This window comes from Alosa sapidissima, chromosome 1 (assembly GCF_018492685.1).
Source record: "Alosa sapidissima isolate fAloSap1 chromosome 1, fAloSap1.pri, whole genome shotgun sequence".
Classification (NCBI taxonomy): Eukaryota; Metazoa; Chordata; class Actinopteri; order Clupeiformes; family Clupeidae; genus Alosa; species Alosa sapidissima.
The window spans coordinates 17,214,179-17,233,789 of NC_055957.1; the positions used below are offsets into that span (position 1 = coordinate 17,214,179).

Genomic DNA, 19,611 nt, shown 5'->3' on the forward strand with positions numbered 1-19,611 from the left:
CAAGTGTGAACTGTCTTGAAATCTGACTGACTGACATTCTGTCGCTGGCTCATGAGTCTCTGTTGGTCTCTGACACTCTGGGTCCAGCGGGAGGCTCAGGCCTCATCCAGCAAAGAGAATGGACCCACATTTAAATCCTGGGCAAAGTGCAAAGTCTAAAATCAAACTAAAGCTAATCTGTATTACGAGACCAGATGTATTTCCTAATCTAATACCATGAGCAAGATCCTAAACACCAACATCGGAGGGCAGCTCAATGCTCCCACGTGCCATCACGATAGCTTTAGTTCACACGAGACCCTTCGCCAAAGTAATTTTAGGCAAGTCCCACCACTCGGCGGCCATATTGCAACGCTTTTTGGGCACTTGTCAGGTATCTATTTCGGGTACAACTGCACGTGCACAATGATTCACGAATAACAACATACCAACCTCCAGCTCCAGCTGCGAGATCACAACACATGATTGGCACGATGTATTCACAACATACCATATGACTGGCACGATGCATTCACATGTCAACTTTTGGTGGCGGAAGGGGGGGGGAATATGTGTAGACGACTGCCATGTTTGCGTTACAAACTAACCCCATACATTTCTATGAGAGATTCTTTAAGTGCTGTGTCTCTTCATTAGAAAGCCTCTGCCTCTGCTCACTGAGTGACTGCCCTCTGTCCGTTTTTGAATTCGGTCCCAATATGTTCTTTGTCTGGTTCAGTGGCAACTAGCATGTAACTCCTACCTCCTGGTTGCCTGCTGGGTCTCTGATGAGCTGGTCAGGTGGATGGCTGGTCCACATCCTGCTGTAGTGACACTGCTGGCACTTCTGAGTCATGCAGAAGATTCTTCCCTCACGCTTCATACTGATGCTGCATTTGCTGCTGCAACCCAAGCACTTCTGGAACAGCTGCAGCAGGCATTCCAACTTCACCACAACCTCATCTGTACTAACCGGGAGAAGAACAAATGACAGACTTAGGCGCAAGGGGCAAAGGAAAACTAGATCTCTGACATAAACGTGTATACGCATTATGCAGCTTAAAGATGCTGTTTCAAAACACTGTGGTGGAGGGCATAAATGTGTATACGCATTATGCAGCTTAAAGATGCTGTTTCAAAACACTGTGGTGGAGGGATTTAGCTTGTGCACAGAGAGAGGTCTTTTCAATATGCAAAATATTAGAGAAAATGTTCAAATGAATATCGGCTGATATATTGCTTATCAGTTTTTGTAATCCTCAAATATAGAAATCGGTCTTTAAGATCCCATATCGCTCTACTAGATTTCCATCCACCCCTCCAGCACAGCAGGTCTATCTATCACATGCATCACCACAGGACCACCAACGTGGACTATTGGCAACTACAAATGCTTATCACAGGCAATATAACCTCACCTTGTGTAAAAGTGAATGTCCTCATCAGACCCATAGACTGTATGATCGGACCCAGCAAATCTCTGCAGACCTAAACGACTTAGAATCTTGGTCTGGTCCAACTGCTTCCGTAGATCTTCAACCTCCCTTTTCAGCTTCTCATTTTCATGTAATGCCATGTCCAGAGCTGCAGCTTCGGGAACTGAACAATAATCATGCCCAGTCATCTCTACCTGATTAAAGTCTTGATCTAAGCCCGAGTCAGTGGGCAGTAGTCGCTCTTGCTTTTGGAGCACCCGATTTGTTTCCCTGACACCTAGCCACGGGAGCTGCGCTTGCTCACGGTTCCGCTCCCGATTTGGTTCCCTGTCACCTTGCCTCGGCGCCTGCATTTGCTCACGGTTTCGCACCCGATTTGGTTGAGGTTCCCTGCCACCTAGCCTAGAAAACTGCACTTGTTCACGGTTCCGCACCCGATTTGGTTTCCTTCCACCTTCATTCGGCTGTTGTACTTTATCACGGCACTCAAACAGTGTAGGGACAGCACCTTTTTTAAGACGTCTCCTCTTTCGAGCCCCTTCCTTAAAAGCATCGGCTTTGAAATCATCGGGTGTGAAATGGACACTACACACCTTTGTGTGTTTAGTAACTTGGAAGTCATCCCTCCTGATGTTAACGATCCATTTTTGTCTGATGTCCTCCTTCACTGGAAATGCATGAAAACTCACAAGTGAGTTGTATCTGGACGACACAGAGCACAGCGGGACACAACAATGATCCGATGTAGATCGCATTTGCTTTTGATATCGGAAAACATTCTTATTTTGCATGTTTCAGCTGCCAAGGTATATTAGCAACTCGAAATTAAGTTTACTTCCTGTTTGAGTAGTGAGCGATTCTTCTTCTGCGACTTTTATTGTCAGTTTGCAAACGTGCAGTATCGCCATCTTCTGGACTGAGATGTGAACTTGTCAGTATATATTCTAAGTTAGCCTACATACAAAATAAAAAAAAAACATCTGAAAACAAATAAATCCAGATGGCATGTAGAGTTCAAAAATTGTGGATTGTGTGTGCTTAGGGTGTTACCTCATGACATGTTAAGTTTGAGCGGCCTGATTTACCCTACTCCTACTGTAACTGTCAGCCTGTCAGTGTGGTTTTAGCTGCAGAATTGTATAGCCCACTATGCATTCATATTCAGTGGAGCATGCTCAGTGGCAAACTTGCCTCGCCTTATATTCACATTGAACAAGAAAGGCTGAATATCGATAATTGCCCAAAGGATATCACCGGCACCCTCTCTAATTTTATTGAGTTACCCCTTGGCAACAGGAAACAGCAAAAAAATAAAATTCTAGAAATTTGTAGAAAATTGATTCATTAAACATTGAAAACCCAACCATCTAGCTTCTTTCACGTACAGTAGATTGGTACATGAAAATATATTCAGGTAAAATGAAAACACTAAACAGAACTAAATACTCTTGGGGTGTATGTCTAACTACTAAATCATGCAACAAAAATAACACTTCAGACAGAGATTTAAGATTTGCTCTCCTGCCTTAACTAAGGAAACACATTTAAGTAACATATCAAGGAAACTCACAGTTAGAATTAAGGCCATCTATACTGGTCATGTGTATAAACATACAGTAACTCCTGCCAAAGAAAATCATCAGTTCCCTTAAATCGGCCAACAAAATGTCCGGTAAACTCCTATGCAGAAAGCTGCGATCTCATTAATTTAACTGTGTTTGACTCATGTCCAGGGATGCCAAAGACGACAGTCTGGATAAACTCCCAAACCTGAGCACATGGTTTCGGATACTGAAGCTGAAGTATGAAAAAGGCTTTAAAGCAGGCGTCAACAGCACTCAGAAGAGACTGGTGCTCCAGCGGGATCCCATTAATGACCACAAACACTTGTGAGCAGTCATATTCCTCCCCCAACATGAGAACATACGGGTACTCTGCTGCAGATGCAGTGAGGTAGTCGGCCATGGTCATTCCGATCTGGAAAAAAGAAGAACAGATTCTTAAGAGTTGTTAGATTCTGTAAGAGTTGAAAGAGTCACCACAAATGCACAACATTATCAGGGGGCAGCCGTGGCATACTAGTTAGCGCTTCGGAATTGTAACCAGAGGGTTGCCGGTTCGAACCCCGACCAGTAGGCACGGCTGAAGTGCCCTTGAGCAAGGCACCTAACCCCTCAATGCTCCCCGAGCGCTGCTGTTGTTGCAGGCAGCTCACTGCGCCGGGATTAGTGTGTGCTTCACCTCACTGTGTGTTCACTGTATGCTGAGTGTGTTTCACTAATTCACGGATTGGGATAAATGCAGAGATCAAATTTCCAAAGAGTATATATACTTATACTTATCATTAATGACATTTATTTCTATTGACTGATCTTGTAAAAAAGATTTTTACGCATACACCTGGCGATTATTCACTTAAGCAAAAATGTGGTATGATTGAATGACTAAGTACATTAGAAACCAGTCTACATACAGTATACAGTTTATATGCTGACCAAACATCTCGTCTCCAAGGCAAATTTGTTGTTCTTTTGGAAGTAAGTTTGATCGTTTCAGAGGACAATTCTTTACTGTTGTATAAAAATGTTAGTCATGGAAACCAACCAGTTCAGTGTTCTGATATTGACTCAACGCCTATTTCTTTAAATGTGTAAAAAACGGCAGGGGAAGTACCTGTCTTCAAACACAAGCAAAACCTAAATTCTGAATGACTGATGTATTGTGAATTAGTGACTTATATTCTATATTCCTGTAAAACCGAAAATAAAGGGTTTACCTCAGCCCTTTCCATCGGACTACGTTTTCATTTGGATCATTCCAACAGAGGTGGTTACATAAAGTGCTTTCATTCTGATTCTTACACTGGGTTCCCTGTAAACTCTGAAGTTGTACATTTCTACTTAGTAGCAAGAGGATGGTAGAGATGATTGTTAACTCACCGGCTGCGTGTTAATGAAGGCATTCTGGCACTCCACACTGCTGTGCCGGAACACTCTCTTCCCAACCTTATATGGCGAAGGTCGAAGCAGCACAGGCAACAACTGCAATGCAATATCCCCTCGTTTGTCTGCCAAATTAAAATAGTTCAGAGTTAAAATTACAAAAGAGGACAGATTTGTAACTACATTCTGAACAGTTTTTTTGGAATATTTGTCTTTTGAAGTGTGTTATTGTGGCAGACAGACTGAGTGTGAACATACAACACCAGAAATGCCCTGTGGAGTTGGTAAGCATTATGTGCTTGCTGATTTGTCATTGTTGGCTTGAAACGTTTGGGATTTCTACACTGACAGTTATCAGGGAGGAAAGCAGAATCCCCACATCATAGAGAACCTGATACTTTATGGAACTGGTTGACTCCAAGTCAGGGTTAAAATTTGTGTAGCCTCACAATTTTCCAGCTTGATCTTTTGTATATTCAAATGCAAACTCTAAGGACCTATCAAGGTTGGAACAAGATGGGCAATGCTCAAATCCACAAATTAACTGTTGAAAAGTGGAACAATTGCTCTCTGAAGAATTGTACAACTCGTGTGCAAAGTTTATGATAAGGGTTACGTCCAAAAACTGAAACCAGCCTCAGGTATATACAGAATTAATGAACAACTCAATGCAATGCGGTTTGATGCAGTGTACTGCTGTGTAAATACCAGTAGGGAGCAGATCTATGTTAGTGGGGAGCAGATCTATGTTGGTGAGAATACCAGTGGGGAGCAGATCTATGTTGGTGAGAAGGCTGTTTGTCCTCTCTGTCCTGGCCATGCGAATGATCTTCTCCGCGTACACAAGGCACCAGTTCTCTTTTAACCTCCCAGAGGACTCCGGGTATAGGACTGAGAAATCCTGAGAAATCTTAATGCAGACAAAAACACAAAAATGACCAAAACAATCAATACAATGCAAGAAACAATCAATACTCCAGTAAAATGGTCAAGCTACCTACACAAACCCGTGCCTAGTATATGTGCGCCTGACTAAGATGTCTTTTCTAGGCCAATACATGGGTGACCTAGGTACAGCAGCGTTAATTAGATGTTATGTTGGTATCAGGGATGTAGTGGAGGCTAAACGCAAGTAAACAGTTTATCCACCTCTGAAATTTCAGAAATAGTGTTTATCCACCTCTTATTAGAGTTTATCCACCTCTCAAAAGAGTTTATTCACCAATTGTGACTTTCATCATTCAAAATCACACTGTATTATCCACATTCACAATGTGTACACTCATCCACATTCTAGGAACCATTTAATACTGGTATTGTTATAAACATTGAACAAACATGTTCTGAATGCCTTTTTAAAAATCCTATACCGCATGGCACAGTTCACCTCCCCGTGATCACAGAATGCATAGTTTACCCACCTCTTATTTTACCACTACATGCCTGGTTGGTGTACAAAGAAAGGTTATAAAAGTAAATCCATGCTCCTAATTATTCTCTGAATTAATCAGTCATATTTGATCAAGCATTTTCAGACCCCAAATATCTTGGGGTCAAACTTCAAACAGCAGAGAACACTGCAGACAGGTGTTTGGTGCCGTGGCAACCATGCAGGAAGAACAGACACTGAGGCCAGTAGTTGGAGGTGGATCTTAAATGAGAGTTGGTAGTCTATGCTTTTCAAAAGTTTCAGGGAAATGCCATTACGATAAAGAACTATAGTAATACTATACAATTTCTATAATAGGTCTATACTAGGGTAATACTACTGGACTTCTATGATAATCTGTAATACCTCTATAGTATCCTTGCCTTCTATAGTGTTCCTATACTTATAGTCCTCTATACTATGTCCCAAAATACTACAAGAATCCTTTAATTCTTTTTTGTAAGGGTGTATGGCTTTTAAGGAATTCTATCATTCAGGAACTTCTATTCTTCAGAAAACACCAAAGCATTACACGCCATGAGAGTTTGAAGTTTCCGGAAATTTGCGGCAAGGTCATATTTTCACATGCAAATTAGGTTTCTGGCAAAAAGTTGCGGTTAACTTTTGGTAATGTTGCTGCAAACTTCTCATTGTTGCCAGAACTTTGCTGGAAGTTTGCCTCTAGCGGCCAACACTGTCAAACTTCAGGCGATATTTTCTAGTGAACTCATTTGTTTCCCACAAATCACCCACAAGTTCGCTGCAAATCTGCCGCAAACATTACATTTTTGTAAGGGCACATTCTATAAGAACAAAAAGTATTCTATAGATTACAGGCAGTGACACCCACCATGTCTGGGGTGTCCACTAAACGTGGGAACTCGGCAATAATGTCTTGTATTGGTCTTGCTTTGTCTGCACGGATCCACCGGGCCCTGTGAACGGCAGTCTGCAGCATGACCTCATTAACCTGCGACGGGGGCCACGTATTATTTTTCAGCCACTCCGTCAACTGTACGGCCCGCTCTGTAGTTATGGTCGATTCTGTAACGAGTAAGGGAGAAAACACAGTCAACAAGCAATGGCGGCCAAAGCCATTGGGCCCTAATTTAAACGGTGGACCAAGTGCAAAGTCTTAAATTGAATTCTACAGCTAATTTAATAATGAGGTATGACTATTTTCTTAAGTATAAGTATATTTTTTGGGCTTATTTGGCTTTATTATGATAGGACAGTGAAAAGGCAGACAGGAGGCGAGAGGGAGAGAGAGATGGGGTAGGATTGGGAAATGACCGCAGGTCGGACTTGAACCTGGGTCCCCGTGGGCACTTGGACCCGTATATGGCATGAGCGCTGTAGCCAGTTGCGCCACAGCGCCATGCTCTATTTTCTAATTCAATACCATGAGCAATATCCTGAGCCCAAACTTCGGTTAATCCACTCAGAGCTCTCACACACACACCACACCACGGATTTAGTTCATGCCTGAGACACTGTGCTTTACTGAGTGACTTGCTCCTTGTCCGACATTTAAATTAGGGCCAGAGTTCAAATGAGAGGAGAATGTTTTGTTGAAAATGAACAACCCATGACCATCCCCTCATGCACGCATTGAGATGATAGATAGATGATGGATAGATGGATACTTTATTGATCCCCAAGGGGAAATGGAGACACAATGGCAGGATGGGGATCTTGTTCTACCTGGCAACGTGTCTGGTGTGTTCTGCTGTGGTGTCGGTGCAGGATAGGGATTTTTCTCTACCTGGCAACGTGTCTGGTGTGTTCTGCTGTGGTGTCGGTGCAGGATGGGGATCTTGTTCTACCTGGCAACGTGTCTGGTGTGTCCTGCTGTGGTGTTGCTGCTGCAGAGTTCTGCCGCTGGCCTCGGTGGAGCCGCTTGCGCACGTTGCGGAGGCGCTCCTCCAGAAACCCAGTTGCCGGTTTATGGTTCCTCCCCGGGGTGAACCACGCATCCTGACGTTTACGAAGCAAACAGGAATAAAAAACCAACGTAGTTAGTTATCATATATCATGTTCATCCTTTTTTATGGGGGCTAAACAAACACAACTGTAATGATCAGCGAGCTATAAAGGTAGCAGTGGTTATACTGGGTGAAATAAGTGTAAGACTTAGCACACCACCTGGAGAGTTGCTTGAACAGGACTGGTTACTATGGTGTGGAGATCCGTTTAAACAGGACTGGTTACTATGGTGTGGAGGTCCGTTTGAACAGGACTGGTTACTATGGTGTGGTGATCATTCTCTTGACTTACATAGCCGCTGCCTTGGGAGTCTCTCAGGCATGGAAACTGCTCCATTATTGATGATGCCAGCAATGCCTTGGTACCTGAAGTAGGACTTCACAACAATGGACATTTATATTGATTAATGGTGCTAAATCACCCAAACAGCTGTAGTGTTGTCACGATACCAAAATTATGACTTCGATACGATACCTGCCATAAATATCACGATGCTCGATACTGAAACGATACTACGGCGAAATCCTAAGATATCTGGAAAAGAAAGGACTCATACCTCCTCCAAGTGCATTGAGTCATTTGTGTTGAATTCGGTGCACTTTTGTAGTGTGCAGGTCAATTCTGGGTTCTAAACTTCCTACATAATTATTATTTTTATAGTCAGTAAAATAGTCCTTTATTTTTTGTTATAGTTCATTACATTGTGTTGTGTTTTGCCAATAAAGTAGCTTTAAATAGCCAAACTAGGCTAGATCAAGGTCAGTGTTGAAATTACTGCATGCAAATCACTGAATGCTATGCAGAGGGGCCTAATCTTTAGGCCATCTGATGTACAGTAAAGGCTTCCCTAGGCCTTCCCGTGTTCATGGGATTTCTTTGACAGTTGCAAAGGGAAAAATGTGAGGATAGTCTTCTTTGCGCCCAGTGTACAAGTATGGCGTTCCAACCACTCAGGTCTTCGTCAGATAGGCCTACACCATTACCTGTTGCAATATGTCTGTGTGCATTCCTACATTAGCCTACGTCTATTTCTTTGATAACATGATTTGCTACCACGTAACAATAACCCGCTATTATTATTAGGACTCAACACGCTTTGGTGGTATTATATGCTGTGGGCTTTAATTAGCGCATTTCGGGTAGCCTATCCTACATCTGGGCAATACTTATTGAACAAATTGCAGTCTACATGCCATGACAAATATTACCAGTAGTACTGACCGAACATGAAATAGATTGTTTACAAGTTATGGTAATGTTATTCTGGCGTGAACATTGCGCTTTCATCACGTTAGCACCCTATGATTACAGCTCGTTATGTCTCGTCAAAATTCATTGATGAAGGAAGGTTCGCTTTATCCCAGAGAACCATACTCGTTTCACTTAGGCTAGACTAAAACAGAAGAGAAGAACTTGGCACTAACCATGTAGTCGTGTTTTCTATAGCATATTCGTTAACCTGTCGTTCTTTGAACAAAAATGTTGGGATATGTCTGCGAGGTGTTTAGCCAAGTTCCATGCGTAGCCTACTGCTTTTAAATGACTTTGAAACATATTTCACAAACGGGCCTCTGTGTACCTGATGGCTTGCCTTCACTATTCGCGATGTATCCGAAATAGTTGCAGATTTCACTTCACCTTTTGTTTTATCCACAAGGCCGAGGACGGCCGGCAAAGAACTACTGTATGTTGACGTTGGCTGCGCACTCACTCACTCACTCAGAGCTGCCTGCTTGACACGCCCACTTGCCTAGATGCGTGCAAGGAGCAGTGAGAGCAGCAGTTCACGCAGACACAGAACGTTAATTTGAATAAAGTATCGATTCTAAAAACGTCGGAAATCGTCTCGTTTTTTGCGTGAAGGCATCGTGATACCTTTTTAGTATCGATACACCGTGCAACACTAAACAGCTGCATGGTTAGTACAAGAAAGAACAGAATAAAGAAAGAGATGGGTAGGCAGGTATGTATTAATGTCAAAATGAATCACAACAGCATTGTAGAGAGAGGGAGAGGGTATAGATATTAAGATACTGGACACCAGATCACAGGGTAATGCGAATTATTTTATATTTTAAACCTTTAGATTAGTTAGAAAGTAGCAGACAGCAGTCAAAAACAGACCAAATCTGTGAGGAAAAAATACCCACTTCTCTCCGAAGCGCTCCATCAAGTCGGACACGAGGATCCGAACCATGGATCGCCTCTCAGGCTGGGAAATGAAGCCATTTTCCTCAAGACTGGCGACCAGGTGTTTTCCATTTGGTGCTTTGTTGAGGATCTCACGGATGTTCTGTAAACATATAGATCGATTAAAAAGAAAATGTGACGAAAACAAATCTGACCAGCTTATTATCAAAATTCCCCACATACATAGTGAAACTATAGGCCTGTTGTTAAGAACACTTATATAAAAAAAAATATATATATAAAGTTTATATATATAAAAAAAAACATAAAACTGAAAAATAAATCATTGTTTATTAAGTTTGCACAGAACAAGTGCACTTACAAATGTGGCTATGTGCTCCAAGGCAATGTTTTGCTCTGCAGAAAATTCTGGTGCCGGTGTGTAGACATCACTCTCTGTTCTCCAAGCTGATTCTTTAATGAGCAGAAAAAACATAGTGAACCAACAGCAACAGTAAAACATTCCAATTTCAAAGGGGGGGGGGGGGCTTGTTTTTGTGAGAAAAGACAATGAGTCCTATCCCCTCATGCACACGTTAAGATGGAGACAGGATGGCAGGATGGAGAACTTCTACCTGGCAACGTGTCTTGTGTGTCCTGCTGTGGTGTCGGTGCAGGATGGGGATCTTTCTCTACCTGGCAACGTGTCTTGTCTTTCCTGCTGTGGTGTCAGTGCAGGATGGGGATTTTTCTCTACCTGGCAACGTGTCTGGTGTGTCCTGCTGTGGTGTCGGTGTAGGATGGGGATTTTTCTCTACCTGGCAACGTGTCTGGTGTGTCCTGATGTGGTGTTGCTGCTGCGGAGTTCCCCCGCTGGCCTCGGTGGAGCCGCTTGCGCACGTTGCGGAGGCGCTCCTCCAGAAACCCAGTGGCTGGTTTATGGTTCCTCCCCGGGGTGAACCACGTATCCTGACGTTTACAAAGCAAACAGGAATAAAGAACCAACGTAGTTATCATTTATTATGTTCATCCTTTTTAATGGGGCCTAATCAAATATAACTGTAATGGTCAGCGAGATATAAGGTAGCAGTGGTTATTACTACCAGGTGAAATAAGTGTAAGACTTAGCAGACCGCCTGAAGAGTTGTTTGAACAGGACTGGTTACTATGGTGTGGAGGTCTGTTTGAATAGGCCTGGTTACTATGATGTGGAGGTCTGTTTGAACAGGACTGGTTACTATAGTGTGGAGGTCTGTTTGAACAGGACTGGTTACTATGGTGTAGTGATCATTCTCTTGACTTACATAGCCGCTGCCTTGGGAGTCTCTCAGGCATGGAAACTGCTCCATTATTGATGATGCCAGCAATGCCTTGGTACCTGAAGTAGGACTTCACAACAATGGACATTTATATTGATTAATGGTGCTAAATCACCCAAATAGCTGCATGGTTAGTACAAGAAAGAACAAAATAATGAAAGAGATGGGTAGGCAGGTATGTATTAATGTCAAAATGAATCACAACAGCATTGTAGAGAGAGAGGGAGGGGGGGGGGGGGGGTACAGATATTGAGATACTGGACACCAGATCACTGGGTAATGCAGATTATTTTATATTATGAACCCTTAGATTAGTTAGAAAGGAGCAGACAGTCAAAAACAGACCAAATCTGTGAGCATAAAATACCCACTTCTCTCCGAAGCGTTCCATCAAGTTCGACACGAGGATCCGAACCATGGATCGTCTCTCAGGGTGGGAAATGAAGCCATTTTCCTCAAGACTGGCGACCAGGTGTTTTCCATTTGGTGCTTTATTGAGGATCTCACGGATGTTCTGTAAACATATAGATCGATTAAAAAGAAAATGTGACGAAAACAAATCTGACCAGCTTATTATCAAAATTCCCTACATACATAGTTAAACTATAGGCCTGTTGTTAAGAACACTTAAAAATATATATAAAAAAACTTAAAACTGAAAAATAAATCATTGCTTATAAAGTTTGCACAGAACAAGTGCACTTACAAATGTGGCTATGTGCTCCAGGGAAATGTTTTGCTCTGTAGAAACTTCTGGTGCCGGTGTGTAGACATCACTTTCCGTTCTCCAAGCTGATTCTTTAATGAGCGGAAGAAACAAAGTGAACCAACAGCAACAGATAAGCGTTTCAATTTCAAGAGGGGGGGGGGGGGGGGTAGGTATTTGTGTGTGCAAAAAAAAGAGAATGAGTCCTATCTCCTCGTGCACATGTTGAGATGGAGACAGGATGGCAGGATGGAGAACTTCTACCTGGCAACGTGTCTTATGTTTCCTGCTGTGGTGTCAGTGCAGGATGGGGATCTTGTTCTACCTGGCAACGTGTCTGGTGTGTCCTGCTGTGGTGTTGCTGTTGCAGAATTCTGCCGCTGGCCTCGGTGGAGCTGCTTGCGCACGTTGCGGAGGCGCTCCTCCAGAAACCCAGTTGCTGGTTTATGGTTCTTCCCCGGGGTGAACCACGCATCCTGACGTTTACAAAGCAAACAGGAAAAAAGAACCCTGTTAGTTATCATATATCATGTTCATCCTTTTTTATGGGGGCTAAACAAACACAACTGTAATGATCAGCGAGCTATAAAGGTAGCAGTGGTTATACTGGGTGAAATAAGTGTAAGACTTAGCACACCACCTGGAGAGTTGCTTGAACAGGACTGGTTACTATGGTGTGGAGGTCTGTTTGAACAGAACTGGTTACTATGGTGTGGAGGTCCGTTTGAACAGGACTGGTTACTATGGTGTGGAGGTCCGTTTGAACAGGACTGGTTACTATGATGTGGAGGTCCGTTTGAACAGGACTGGTTACTATGGCGTGGAGGTCTGTTTGAACAGAACTGGTTACCATGGTGTGGGGATCATTCTCTTGACTTACATAGCCGCTGCCTTGGCAGTCTCTCAGGCATGGAAACTGCTCCACTATCGATGACGCCAGCAATGCCTTGGTACCTGAAGTAGGACTTCACATCAATGGATATTTATATTGGTTAACTTGATGGTGAAAGAAAGAAGGGTCGATATTTATTAAACTCTGGTGGAAATTCACAAAAGTGGACAGGTATGATCAACATAAAAAAAAGAGTAATATGTCGGTTCAATAAACTGGGCTGTGGCACTACACATCAGTCACCTATGTGTAAAGTGGGATAATTCAGAACTCTCACATTAGTTAGAATGTAGGAGAAAGTAAATCTGAGACTGAAAAATACTCACTTCTCTCCGAAGCGCTCCATCAAGTGGGACACGAGGATCCGAACCATGGATCGCCTCTCAGTGTGGGAAATAAATCCATTTTCCTCAAGACTGGAAAGCATACGTCTTCCATTCGCTGCTTTACTAATGATATCAAAGATGTTCTAGAGAAATGCGGATTGATTAAAAAATGCAAGGGAAGAAATGAATGATATTCTTTTCAAGTTTTCCACGTTCAAGAATACATTGGGTTTTTGTTAGCGGGTCAATTTAATGTCAGACTACCAAAAATAGTAAATTATTTATTACGCTCACAGACTAGTGCACTTACAAAAGTGGCTCCTTGATCCAAACAAACTTTCTGGTCTGTAGAAATGTCCGAGTCTGATGTGTAGACAGATTCTGAGTCAGAGCTTGAAACCTTAAAGCAACAGTAAATAATTTTTAGGCAAACTAGCAAACAAATTATGTAGGCAGGCAAACAAACAAACAAACAAACAAACAAACATGGCTTACAGACTGTCAACAGTACATTTAGCACTTTTAAAAGCTAACAAGCTAGCTGATCTGTTTGCCAGTATATATTTATATTCAGTCTTATATTTATTATATACTTATATTACTTTTTCTGCTGTAAGTGCATGTTGTGTGTGATGTCTGCATGCTACTGAGACCTTGATAAGTAAGTCAGTAAGTCAGTATGTATGTATGTATGTATGTATGTATGTATGTATGTATGTATGTATGTATCGATCTCTGTTAAAGCTCATATGCCTTCAGGATTTGATCGTGCTAGTCATAAAAGTGCAGAGTGGGAAGCCACAATTTGCCATTTAAATGAACTTGAGGATTTAAAAAGTGTATAATATAATAAAGGAAAACATACAAATTTCATTCAAAAATATCTCAAAGACAAAAAAGGATTTGCCACTTTGTGAGATATTTTAAGCAACTAATTATGGGATCATCAGTTAAATCTGATGGAAAAAGGTAATGCGAAGATCATATTCCCATTTTCTGGACATTCTGGCATACATAGCAAATAGAATACTTTAAAGACAGGATTTTTATAAATAGCTTTACAGCACGACATCTCCAATAATATCACATCGTCAACTAGAAGGGAAGGCTACTCGTAGAGAGCGCAAACCTCCGCCAATGCCGTGTAGCCGTGGCATATGCACGTCAATAGAAATCAGTGTGCTTCTATATGTCAACATAAACACTTCCAAATCATGATCAAAAGATGTGCATCACCTTTAGGCAATGACTTTGATATGATCATGCTTTTTTGAACGAATTCCTTATCATGAGAAGAACACCTATACTAGAAAGCCACTATTTGAGGCGAGACCGTCAAGAAATGCATTTCCTTGTTTGAACACTAGAGGGCAAACCAGGCCTGAATATGCCATACGGGACAAGAGTAGTGAAATTAAATCACTACTGTTGGTGTGTGCATTGTCCTTGGACCATGATTAACCTTTCCATCAAATTTCATGTATGTAACTAGGGCCAGCAGTTTTTGCCTAATCCTACACACAGAGACAGGATTCATTAATTTATCATTGCAAAGTGGGTGGGTCAGATTCCCTTTGTAAGCCTACATAAAGTTTTTAAGCAAAAATGAAAAAGTATGTCAGTAATTATGCTGTTTTTGAGGACAGTTGGAACAGTGGCTGAGAAAAATGGTTACATAGCAGTTTGAAGGCAAAACATGTCCTTTCTGTCCTTTAATAAAAAAAACAACTTAATTTATATGTACATTTGAAATTTACAGCAACATTTTTTTAATCACTTGCGAGGACAAACTTATTAACAAGATCTGAGCTATAGTCATCTTTATTTTCTGTTGATGTTCTTTCTGAATTATGCAGATCATCTGCAGTCCAATCTGAGACTTGCCCATTATCTCATGAATGCACAAAGAACATTGATCGACCACAGAAACATGGACTCAACCTGTTCAGATATGCAGAAGTTACATTTCTCTTAAGCTAAACTCTTAAGTGATGGTTTAGAAATCTTGCATAGAAAGGTACCTTTGTAAATTCACTTCCAGTAAAGCATACCTTTCAAGTCTTTGTAAGATGCAATGATGCTAATATTGGGGAAAACCTTTGCTCATCTCTAGTTGCTTCACCGAGATTCCCACTATTAGCCATTCTTCTGCCTCACACCCAAAAGATAAGTCATGAGGAAATGAGACAATATATCCACTTGGTTCCAATGGAGGATAGTGATAGAGGCTGGCAGTTGGTCTTATTTTACTGTAGCTATGGTATATTAACATAGTGAGGCTGGTGGTTGGAGATTGGCCTTATTTCATTGGAAGTATGGTATGTTTCAGTCACATAGTGTGAGGCTGGTGGATGGCAGTTGGTGTTATTTAGTATTAATGATATGTTTCAGTCACATAGTATGAGGCTGGTGGATGGCAGTTGGTCTTATTTAACTGTAGTTATGGTTACAGTAGGCTATAACACAGGCTTGTGGTTGGCGAATGACCTTGTTTTATCAGAGGTATGGCACGTTCAGTGTAAGTATGTTGAAAATGACCATGTTTCAGAAACAAACTGATGTGAGGTGGTGTAGGAAATGTCTTACCAGAGAGAATTAGAACACCGTAATGAAAATATTCACCACTTTCTTCAGAGGTCATTCCAAACATGCCAATCAAGTAAGGTGAACACAGCGTCAATATAAACTCTTATTTTAAATAGTATCAAAAAACATGAAAACATTTTACACAATTATGTTGTAGAAACACCAATGTCATCTCTATACATCAGGCACTTGAGGCGCAATAATGAACTAGACAGGCATATGTTCTATGTACAATGAAAAACATGAGAACCAATCTTTTTAATGTCCCTTTCTCCTCACAAAACTCCCAGCTGTACAGTCCATTAGTTTACCCCATATTTGCATCTGAATGAATGGTTCTTCATCGTGGCTCTGATTCAGGATCTGTCCTAATCAGTCAGAATACTACTACCCTTCACAGGAAGGCATCCCATATTCAGTCAGACTACTACTACCCTTCAAACATGAGGTACCCCCATTCAGTCAGGGGTGCGTTTCCCAAAACCATAGTTGCTAACCTGTTAGCAACTTAGTTGGTTGGCTATGGGAAATTGCAGTGCCACCAACAAAGTTGCTTACTTAGTTAGCAACTATGGCTTTGGGAAACACGCCCCAGAATATTACTACCCTTCAGAGACACGAAGCCATGTTTCGTGACACTGGTGCTTTAAAAGGCCCTATAAACACACTGACGAGACCTACTGCACTGCAAGGCACCTCTTGGTCAGTCTGACCCTATCCTTCACATTTAAACAGTGGAGCGCTCTGGACTCTCCAGTTCAGTCACACGGCGTTCAATTCAGTCCAGACCCCAGGTCTCCTCGGTCTTCCTCCTCGCCCGAGGTCCACTCCCCGGCTCGGGGTTTGTGCTTACGCTGGATGTGGTTCTTGAGGCTGACGTTGTGGTTGAAGCACTGCCCACAGTCCTGGCACTTGAAGGGTCTCTCCCCCGTGTGGACACGCATGTGGGACTTGAGATGGCCTGACTGGTTGAAGGAGCGGTCGCACAGTTTGCAGGTGTAGGGCTTCAGTCCCGTGTGGACGGCCATGTGGCGCTCCAGCTTGCAGGCCTGTTTGAAGGTCCTGTTACAGACCTTGCACGTGAACGTGTTGAACACGCGGTGCGTCTTCCTGTGCGCGCTCCGCGCGTAGCAGTCTGGGAACCGCAGTGGACAGTGAGGACAGGAGAACTTCAGCTCTTCGTTCTGGTGGACCTTCTCGTGCTCGATCTTCTGCTTCCGGAAAGTGAAGCGCTTGAGGCAGTAGTTGCAGCGCACTATGTTGGGCTTGCCTTTCAGGTGAACCCAGGTCATGTGACTGAGCAGGCCCTTCTGGCTGGCGAAACCCTTTCCGCACACCAGACAGGAGTTGGGCCGGGCCTTGTGCTCGCAGATGTGTGGGGGGCCACCACTGACCTTGTTCCTTAAGGTGATGAACTTGCCGCAGTCTGGGCAGGGGTCCCGAAACTCCTTGATGCCGTGGCAATGCCGTGCGTGCTTCTGGAAACTGTGCAGGTCGCCGAAGCACACAGCCAGGTCCTGGAAGTTTAGTGCCCCGTGCTCTGCATTTCTAGTGGTGGTGTTTGTGGTGATTTCTTGGTTGTTCGACTCTGGGTTGCCAGCACTGGTGGTGGTAGTGGTGTTGGCGACATCCTGGTTGCTATTTGGAGTGTTGGCGTCTGGGTTGCCAGCGGTGCTGGTGGTGGTTGTGGTGTTGGTGACGTCCTGGTTGCTATTTGGAGTGTTGGCGTCCGAGTTGCCAGCGGTGCTGGTGGTTGTGGTGTTGGCGTCGTCCTTGGTGCCACACTGGATGCAGCCGTAGATGCGTTTGTGGCGCAGCCTGTAGCAGCTGCGCGTGAACTCGGTGTTGCAGTTGTTGCACCACACCATGGGGGGCTCGTGTTCCGCCTCTCTGCTGGCTTCAGACCGCTCCGATGACGCAGCAGCAGGACCTTCCGCTGCCCCAAGTGGAGACCAAAACTTCTTGGACTTCATGACCCATTCCTCATCGCTGTCATCATCCTCATCCACTTCATCCTCCTCCTCCTCATCTTCCTCCTCCTCCTCATCACTGTCTTTGACGGTCGTTGCTACCCCAGAGAGAGCGGGATCATCTTTATCCTCCGTGTTAGTTTCTCTCTGGCCGTCCATGCTGTCGTCGGAGCCATCATATACGACAGTCACAACATCATCCCCCTGCACAAAGAGACAAAGAAAAAGAAACATTCACTCACAAGATTTACACAAAGCACAGCAATGAGTGGTTAGGCATATGGTAACAAGACAAGCTGGTATATCAAGTACATGGTTTAATGTCAAACCTGGGTAAGTCAAAACTTCCTTAAAGAAGAGCGTTTTGGCTTTGTTTTGCAGGTGAATGAAGCCATAGGGTTATTCTATTAGGAAGTTTACCGCTTCCTCTTGGCTAACTTTCCCAGGTTAGTCACTGAAGCCCCGTACTAGAGACACACCCCTTATGTGGTAACACAATAATAACTAATCATGAGACCAGACACTCAGTAACCACCTCTTCCTCGGCAGACTCGGTGTCCGAGTTCCCAAAAGACGGGCCCATCGTCTCATTAACAACCTGTGCAACACACATAAAAGGAGACTCTGATTGCTCTTGCTGAAAGATTATGTCTACACTAACCATTTCTCTTAGCACAGTTCAAGTACTTGTCTTCAAATTCTGATGGTCATAAACATGTTGTAATAATAGACACTGAGTATCACCAGGGGTTAGTGCATTTCTACTTGTATTGCTGGTAGGCTGTGAATACGTTTTACATCACTATGTGCGCTGTTTAAGTAAACAGTTTTCTTGTATGGGCCCCTTGTGGAAACAGCCGCAGGGGCAAGGCCACAGAAACCCCATGCATGTTCATGTTTGTTTATGCATCAGTTAGGAGTTTTGGTCCTAAACGAGTTGGCTAGCTAACGAGCTACCAAAAGATATGTAAGACCCTCCACACACACACACAGAAAATAGACACATGCATGCCAACAGTGCACGTAAACAAACAGCCACACACCAAATACAAACTGTGCAAGATAGGCAAGCACACACACAAGCAACAGTACAGAGATTTGGTTCTAAACTAGCTGCCTAAAAAGCATGCAAAAACCTAAACTAGCAAACTAGCTGCCTAAAAAGCATGCAAAAACCTAAACTAGCAAGCTAGCTGCCTAAAAAGCATGCAAAAACCTAAACAAGCAAGCTAGCTGACTACAAAACTTTGCAGACCCAGCAGCACAGTGAGAAGTACTTAGCTTACTAAATGTTAACTAATGCCAACTGGTGTCTTTTCGCAATATAGTATGTGATTAGGGATGGGAATTGATAAGATTTTATTGATACTGATGTTATTATCAACTCTGCTTACCAATTTGATTCTTTATCTATTCCTAACCAATTTTTGAAAATATCAACAAGCAACTTTACAATTCTGATGCAACTTAGCCCACAACTCTGAAAACCATTAACTACACTATTGTACTTAAGAAATCAAATATTCATGTATATGCCAGCTTTAAGCTGTACATCATCTGACAAATAACTAACCTCTAGGAAAGCAGGTGACCTCCTGAAAATTCTGGTCCTTCTACTGTTGAGAAAGGGGGCAAACGTTTCGCAAACAAATTTTGTGACTGCTCGGTGGCGACAGTCGTTCACCCCTTCTTCGCTCATTTCCCCCTCCCAGTGCAGGGAGCGTGAAATGGGGGCTGGAAACCTGAAGGAGCGAGTCGAGCATCTGACTGTAACCTCAGAGTTAGTATCTGTAGCAAGCAACAGTCGAAATGAGACAGAATGAGAGAATATTTGAACAGCATTTGTTTTCTTAGTCAAAGAAAAATATGTGCTAAATATGTGCGTTTTCTTAGTCAAAGAAAAATATCTG

The 19,611-nt window shown here is 42.9% G+C and overlaps 2 protein-coding genes across 5 annotated transcripts in view; both read right to left on the bottom strand.

Annotated features, from left to right (window-relative positions):
* Positions 1 to 19,611, bottom strand: part of LOC121724274 — a 31,094-nt gene that overhangs the window by 6,817 nt on the left and 4,666 nt on the right. For 2 of the 4 annotated variants that reach the window (XM_042110722.1, XM_042110716.1), the window contains exons 4-20: positions 13,456 to 13,545; positions 13,146 to 13,288; positions 12,808 to 12,892; positions 12,253 to 12,403; positions 11,928 to 12,019; positions 11,593 to 11,735; positions 11,207 to 11,291; positions 10,721 to 10,871; positions 10,285 to 10,376; positions 9,923 to 10,065; positions 8,064 to 8,148; positions 7,613 to 7,763; positions 6,637 to 6,830; positions 5,120 to 5,267; positions 4,355 to 4,482; positions 1,398 to 3,392; positions 743 to 947 (exon numbers count right to left, since the gene is read on the bottom strand). In XM_042110722.1, the coding sequence (XP_041966656.1) occupies positions 3,096 to 3,392; positions 4,355 to 4,482; positions 5,120 to 5,267; positions 6,637 to 6,830; positions 7,613 to 7,763; positions 8,064 to 8,148; positions 9,923 to 10,065; positions 10,285 to 10,376; positions 10,721 to 10,871; positions 11,207 to 11,291; positions 11,593 to 11,735; positions 11,928 to 12,019; positions 12,253 to 12,403; positions 12,808 to 12,892; positions 13,146 to 13,288; positions 13,456 to 13,545 (2,178 nt within the window). In that variant the 3' untranslated portion in view covers positions 743 to 947; positions 1,398 to 3,095. The remainder of the gene's footprint in view (positions 1 to 742; positions 948 to 1,397; positions 3,393 to 4,354; positions 4,483 to 5,119; positions 5,268 to 6,636; positions 6,831 to 7,612; positions 7,764 to 8,063; positions 8,149 to 9,922; positions 10,066 to 10,284; positions 10,377 to 10,720; positions 10,872 to 11,206; positions 11,292 to 11,592; positions 11,736 to 11,927; positions 12,020 to 12,252; positions 12,404 to 12,807; positions 12,893 to 13,145; positions 13,289 to 13,455; positions 13,546 to 19,611) is intronic. The other 2 variants (XM_042110732.1, XM_042110739.1) reach the window with 2 other exon arrangements.
* LOC121724326 (zinc finger protein 629-like) lies at positions 15,822 to 19,482 on the bottom strand. The gene is made up of 3 exons (XM_042110798.1): positions 19,275 to 19,482; positions 18,237 to 18,299; positions 15,822 to 17,905 (listed from the first exon to the last, which is right to left on the bottom strand). Exons 1-3 carry the CDS (start codon positions 19,398 to 19,400, stop codon positions 16,505 to 16,507), a joined length of 1,590 nt encoding a protein of 529 aa, XP_041966732.1. The 5' UTR covers positions 19,401 to 19,482; the 3' UTR covers positions 15,822 to 16,504.